Source organism: Hevea brasiliensis, chromosome 9, assembly GCF_030052815.1.
Source record: "Hevea brasiliensis isolate MT/VB/25A 57/8 chromosome 9, ASM3005281v1, whole genome shotgun sequence".
Taxonomy (NCBI): domain Eukaryota; kingdom Viridiplantae; phylum Streptophyta; class Magnoliopsida; order Malpighiales; family Euphorbiaceae; genus Hevea; species Hevea brasiliensis.
In genome coordinates this window covers 98,929,791-98,936,353 of record NC_079501.1, presented here as the reverse complement: position 1 = coordinate 98,936,353, position 6,563 = coordinate 98,929,791, and the positions used below count along the sequence as shown (strand labels likewise).

General features: G+C 36.8%; 2 protein-coding genes across 2 annotated transcripts; one reads left to right on the top strand and one right to left on the bottom strand.

Annotated features, from left to right (window-relative positions):
• The first annotated feature begins 1,344 nt into the window (after positions 1-1,344).
• LOC110656425 (uncharacterized) lies at positions 1,345-2,264 on the top strand. Its single transcript, XM_021813161.2, has one exon. The coding sequence runs from the start codon at positions 1,634-1,636 to the stop codon at positions 2,027-2,029; it is 396 nt and encodes a 131-aa protein (XP_021668853.1). The 5' UTR covers positions 1,345-1,633; the 3' UTR covers positions 2,030-2,264.
• A 129-nt stretch (positions 2,265-2,393) lies between these two features.
• Positions 2,394-6,268, bottom strand: LOC110656424 (uncharacterized). The gene is made up of 9 exons (XM_021813160.2): positions 5,904-6,268; positions 5,571-5,814; positions 5,335-5,484; positions 5,057-5,114; positions 4,879-4,971; positions 4,618-4,716; positions 4,197-4,288; positions 3,070-3,129; positions 2,394-2,965 (listed from the first exon to the last, which is right to left on the bottom strand). Exons 1-9 carry the CDS (start codon positions 6,116-6,118, stop codon positions 2,705-2,707), a joined length of 1,272 nt encoding a protein of 423 aa, XP_021668852.2. The 5' UTR covers positions 6,119-6,268; the 3' UTR covers positions 2,394-2,704.
• Between the last annotated feature and the right edge of the window lie 295 nt (positions 6,269-6,563).

Here is a 6,563-nt window from a genome sequence, read left to right as displayed (position 1 = left end):
GTGTTAGAACAAAAGAGGGTATCTATTAGGTTTATGAAGGAGCAACAACTATTGTGCGCATAGTGAGAGGGGACACAAGAGATTTTCCGATCTCAATTAGATTACACCAAGGATCAGCTATAAGCCCTTACCTTTTTACATTAATTTTAGATGAACTGACGAAACATATACAAGAGAGTATTCCTTGGTGCATGATGTTTACGGATGATATTGTTCTAATAAATGAGACACGAGAAGGAGTCAATAGAAAGCTAGAACTTTGGAGAAGTACTCTAGAGTCAAAGGGTTTTAAGTTAAGTAGAACGAAGACAGAATACATGCATTGCAAGTTCAATGAAGGTTAAACTAGTGATAGGGAAAGAGTTAGTTTGAATGGAGTGATACTGCCCCAAAGTAATCACTTTAAATATCTAGGCTCAGTCCTTCAAGTAGATGGGGGATGTGAGGAGGATGTTAGTCATAAGATTAAAGCCGGATGGTTGAAGTGGAGACGTGTCACGGGAGTTTTAGGTGATCGTAAGATTCCCAATAAATTGAAAGGAAAATTTTACCGTACAGCTATACGACCGGCTATATTATATGATAGTGAGTGTTGGGCACTAAAAGAGTCGTATGCATCTAAGATAAGAGTTGCAGAGATGAGAATGTTAAGGTGGATGAGTGGCCATACTAGACTAGATAAAGTCCGTAATGAGAGTATTAGAGAAAAGGTAGGAGTAGCGCCAATTGAAGAAAAGTTGAGAGAAGGGAAATTGGGGTGGTTTGGTCATGTGAAGCGTAGACATACGGAGGCTCTAGTTAGACAAGTAGAGCACATTAGGTTAGAGGATAGAAAGAAAAAAAGGGGTAGACCTAAATTGACTTGGAGAAGAGTAGTACAACATGACCTGAAGCATTATACATTTCTCAGAATTTAACCCAAAATCGTTCAGAATGGAGAAAACGAATCCATATAGCCGACTCCAAATTTTTGGGATAAAGATTTAGTTTAGTTTAGTTGAGTTGAGTATAAATAAACAATTTAAATCAAGAAATAATTTTATTAACAAAATAAAATATAAATAATTTAATTATTTTAAATTATTTCAAATTACTGATAATTTAAATAAAAGAATTATTTTATTATTAAAATAATTTTAAAAAATTAAATTATTTATCATAAGAAATATAAAGAGTGATTTATAATTTTTAACATAAGTTAAATATTAATTTATAATTTATTCTAAAATTTAGTTAGAATCAATTTACTGGCAAAGCCTGGATCCATAAATTTAAAGTCAAATAATATAATGGAGAAAGAAAAAGTAGGGAAAGAAAATGAAAAAGAAAAAAAAAAGTAGGTGAAAAGGAAGAAAAAGGCAAAGACAGGCCAACTAAGCAGGCAAGGCATGAGGCACATATTCGCGCCCATAGCTCACCCGCTTTTTCATTTCGGAAATAGAAAAAGTAATATTTCTACCTCTGCAAGTTTAGACGATAAAGATACATCCACAGATCCACTAGGAAAATCCTGGTAATTTCCTTCCTGGGTGGTGTTTTTTTTTTTTTTTTTTTTGCTCAAATCCAGAATTTTATTCCCTTGATTTGATCATATAGCACTTTTGGTTTGATTATAGAGAAGGGAATAGGAATCATGATTCAGATTCCTTTCCCTTCCTCCAATCCCACATTGCGTATGCCTATTGTTGTCTTTCTCCTCCTTAGCCTTTGCTTCATCCCCGCCATGCGATCGGAGTCCAACCCTATACGATTGCACACCGATCACGACATTGATGAGGCTGACCCGTGTGGGGAATCGGCCAGACCCGCGTTTTGCCCCGTCAAGTGCTTTCGGACTGACCCGGTGTGCGGGGTCGATGGCGTGACCTACTGGTGCGGTTGCAGCGACGCACATTGCGCGGGTGCCAAAGTACGCAAAAAGGGCTTCTGTGAAGTTGGGAACAATGGTGCTGCCGCTCAGGCATTGCTTCTAATCCACATTGTTTGGCTAATCGTGCTTGGTTTCTCGGTCTTGTTCGGCCTTTTCTGATCATTCTTCTTTTTTCATTCATTTTTCTATCTTTCGGCATACACAACTCGGTTTTTTTTTTTTTTTCCCCTCTTTTGAACTGCAACCAAAATTTGCATTAATAAGATACAACTCTGGTTATCCTTCTTTTTCAGAATTTTGAATTATGAGCTCTTGCTTGGAATTCAACGGCTACTGTTTTTGCTTGCGTTATTTTCTCGAATTATATATACATAGTTAACGGTTCGTTTTATTTTCTATTTTTTTTCCCTTTTAAGATATTTCCTTCCTTGGTATCATGTTGCTATATGAATGCGTATTTATTATTTTGTATTTGCCAAATCCCATGCAACTATGTTGTAGTGTCTCTGCTAATTCACCTACATATATAGAACCCACTCAAATGTTCTAGCTTTATTTAATAAACTTAATATCTATCCACCGTTTTAAGTGGGTAACCATGACAATTTCTATAGCATTTTTCAATGGTTCTCCTCGCGTCTTGCTCTGTGTTACCAAAAATGACAACTTTAGTTACTCGTATGACACAACTTCTAAGGTTATTGTCCTTCTCTTTGAAGGACTCGGGAATTTAAATCCGAAATAATGTAATACAGGACAACTAACAAACCTAATAGCAAAAATCTTGTTCAGTTTGTGGATCAGCATGATGTCCTTCCATGTTTGAAAACAAATTTAATCTCCTTTCCTGGGTCTCTGAAGTGAAAATCGTGGTTCATATAGTAGATTGGTATCAACTGTACTTGTGAACGTCGTACTCTTATCCATAGCTTCTCCTACAGAAGCAATGTCCTCCACATCATCTGTCAACTCTGAGGATGACTCATGAGAAGTATCTCTTGAAACATTGCCAAGCAGGCTTTTGTACATAGTCAGCGCCTGAGCCATTATATTAGCAGGATTGGCAGTAGCACTAGGAAGCAACATTGTTGTCCCCTAAGAAAACAAATGCAGCACAGAAAAGGGCAAAATACTTAGCAAAATGTAGATTAATTGCATATCAAACCAAACACTCAGAAACATAATAGGTCTCCTTTTACCTCCTTGGCAATATTGCCGAAGGCTTCAATATATTGCTCAGCAATTTTCAAACTTGCTGCCTGCAAATCACACCACAATCTTATGTCTCATTGCTTAACTTGGCATTGTTAATTTGTTCTCATGTATATTTAAATGCACAATATGCAAATTACACAGTACACAATCTCTACAAACATTAATTTAACGAATAAATATACTTTGCCTACTGAAAAATGTTGGAATTTGCAAAGGAAAATAAAAAGTCTGCAACACTGCTGCAAACTCAGATCTCCAAGACATATAGAGGCGTTCTGTTCAAATCTACAAGCAAACCCTTCAAAAGTACAAGTTAACATTCAGTGCAGCATGTGGACGTATGCACTTTCCAATTCAAAATAGATATGGACAGATAACAGGAGCTTATATTTGCATTTTGGTTTAGACTTTATTCAACCCAGGCAGGTCCTAATACAGAGGCCAAAATAATCGTAGCAATAAGATTTTGAATCCTAACATGTGCAATCACCCAATCTTTTGGCATCTGCCATTCTCTGTGTTGACTTTTGATTTTATGTTGGATGTGCGCATACACGAAAATCCATCATGCAATTTTCAAATTCCATTCACCAAGTACCATATGTAACAGCTAACAGCACAAGGCGTGACTAATAATCTTATACAAAAGTCCTGCTGCCTCCAATTAGTTGTGAAGACAATACTAATGCCAAAAATTTTGAAAACAAGATTTGGAGTATACAAGAAAATATACATAAGCATAATGAACCCACTATAACCTCCACAGACTAGAATTTGAACACTATCCAACTACATGTGCATTAATCAGTATCCACAACTGGAAACCAGTATATACATGATATATATCATTATAATGTGCTAAGAGTTTCTCAAGCAAATTCATCTATATTTAATAAAGGGTAAGAACAAGCTAAGTGCTCAAAAAAATCTCTTGGTAAGATGAAGGTGGTGGTGGGAAGAGGGAGGGAGGATTTTTTTTCTTTTTTTTTTTTTTTTTTTTTTGGGGAGGAGTGTTTGACTGGTGAGAGAGAGAGAGAGAGTACAAAACATTTCGCTTGAATAGGTACAAAAATCCATTCAAATACAATCATGAGGATTACAGAAACCTGACCTCTATTCCACCAGTTTCCTTAAGGGCCTTTGACACCAATGCAATTGCTTTGGCTGTTGCTTGTGCTTTAGCAAGGATGGCATCCGCCTCACCTGACAACAAGTATTGTGAATATTTAATAACCTTGGTTATTCCAGAATAGCTCATAAGCCTAGAAAATGAAGGTTATTATCAATTACAAAGCAATCCAATGCCAATAGAGACATGATACAGAGAAATGGAGCAATTTCACATAACCATGGCCACATAAAGCTTCAACCATTTGCAATTTCAAAGCCATCTTAGGAGAGAAATATTCAAACATAGTAAAAATATGTTTATTTTCAAGTTGATACCAAAAAGAATTACATGTTACTGCCATCTCTGCAGCATCCCAACAACAGTTGACGAAAGCATTATAATGTAAGCAATCATAACTAACCTAGTGCTCTGTTAACTTGATCCATTTTTGCAGCTTCTGATGCCAAGATCACAGCAGTCTTCTTGCCATCAGCAATATTAATGTTGGCCTGTCTCTCTCCTGTTAATACCAAAGTTTCATGGACAAAGAAGAACAATGCAATGATAAAGAATGTACATCTAAGCAATAAATTGGAACATAAAGAAACACCAAATAAGATATTGCAACACCATGTGATGTTAAGCAAATTCTCATCACAAAACATGAAGCCAAATTTAGTACCTTCGGATTCAAGAACTTGAGCTCTCTTTTTACGTTCTGCTTCTGCCTGCATCTCCATAGCTGCTCTCACTCCACGAGGTGGAGAAATATCCCCTAGAAAAGAATTTTCAGTGAAGCATATAGAACATGGAGATTAGGAATCTAAGATAGGGAGTCAAATTAGACATTTGTGGCTCACTTATTTCATAACGGAGGCACTGAAGGCCCCAGTCCTTCGTAGCCACATTGATGGACTCCTGCAAAAGTGTTCAAATCTCAACGTAACTTACATCCTTTCTTTTCCTAAAAGATTAACTATTGGATAACAGAAAAACTAAATTCGAGCCATTCATCAAACAGGACCTTCATAAAACAAAAATTGCAGTATAACAGCCAAGCTAAGGAGGAAAACAAATATGGTTGAAATATGCAAAAAATTGGAGTAAATAAGGGTAAAAGCTTACAACAATGACGCACCACAATCTTTTCATTGAGAGTGTCCCTCTCCTCAAAGGTCTTGTCAAGGGTAATCTTTCCGAGCTCACTGCGCATGGTGGTCTGTGCAAGCTGAATAACAGCGTAGATGGGATTCTCCACTCCATAAGAGGCTAGTTTAGGATCCACAACCTATTGAAGCAAGTCACTCAGTATCTATCAATTGTTCATCGGTTGAAAATAAAGAGGAAAAAATATAGGGAAGCGAAGAAGAGAACCTTGACGTAAAGGACACCGTCAATGAGAATGCTGACATTATCCTTGGTGATAGCAGACTGGTCAGGAATGGGAATGGCCTCTTCCTTCAAGGAATGAACATAAGCAATTCTATCCACAAGTGGGATCAAGAAATGGATTCCCGATGGAAGCGTCTTCACGTACTTCCCGAATCGCTCAATCACTAAAGCCTTCTTCTCCGGCACGATTCGTATGCCCCAATTCACCGGCGGGGTAATCTCATAACTAACACATTTGGATTCGACCACAAGAATGTAATCAATTAATCAAGTGACCCAAGAACAATAAGCTGTTTGGGAGCATTTATATCGTACCTGATGCTGGGATCCCGGCCGGTACGGAGATAGCGTACGGCGGTAGTGAAGAGCGGAGAAGAAAGAGGATGTTGAAGATAGCTGTTGGAGGGGGAGACGTGTTGGCTCCGAATCGACGGAGACGAGAGGGTTGCAACGGCTCTGGAAGCCGATGATTGGCGGAGGTAAATGAGGGATCTCACTCCTTTCCAAACAAGCGAATTGCCTCTCCACATTTCTCGTGTCCTTGCAGTGTACGTTCTAAAACTCAGAATATTAAAATATGAAAATGGATAAAACCCTAGTTAAACCTTTCCAACTTTCATCCTATCTTTCCCTGGTTACCTCCCTCCAAATCGCTTTCGGCAAGAAACTACTTTGTTTTTCAATAAAATGTTTGAATTATTAAAAAAAAAAAAAACTACTAAATTAAACATATTTATTAAAAAAACTTTTAAGTTTTAATTTAATATAATTTAATTATAAAAATTTTAAAATAATAAAATTATTTTTCCATCGATAACTAAAAAAAATTTAATAATGTCAAATAAATTTTTTGACGTTTTAAGTCATAATCCTAACGCTATGAGTTTGTAATTATAAGAAATATATAAACCCTATCTAAATATTACGAGTTAAAATCTTTACAGCATCACCACGAGCCTGCTTGCTCCCTTACGC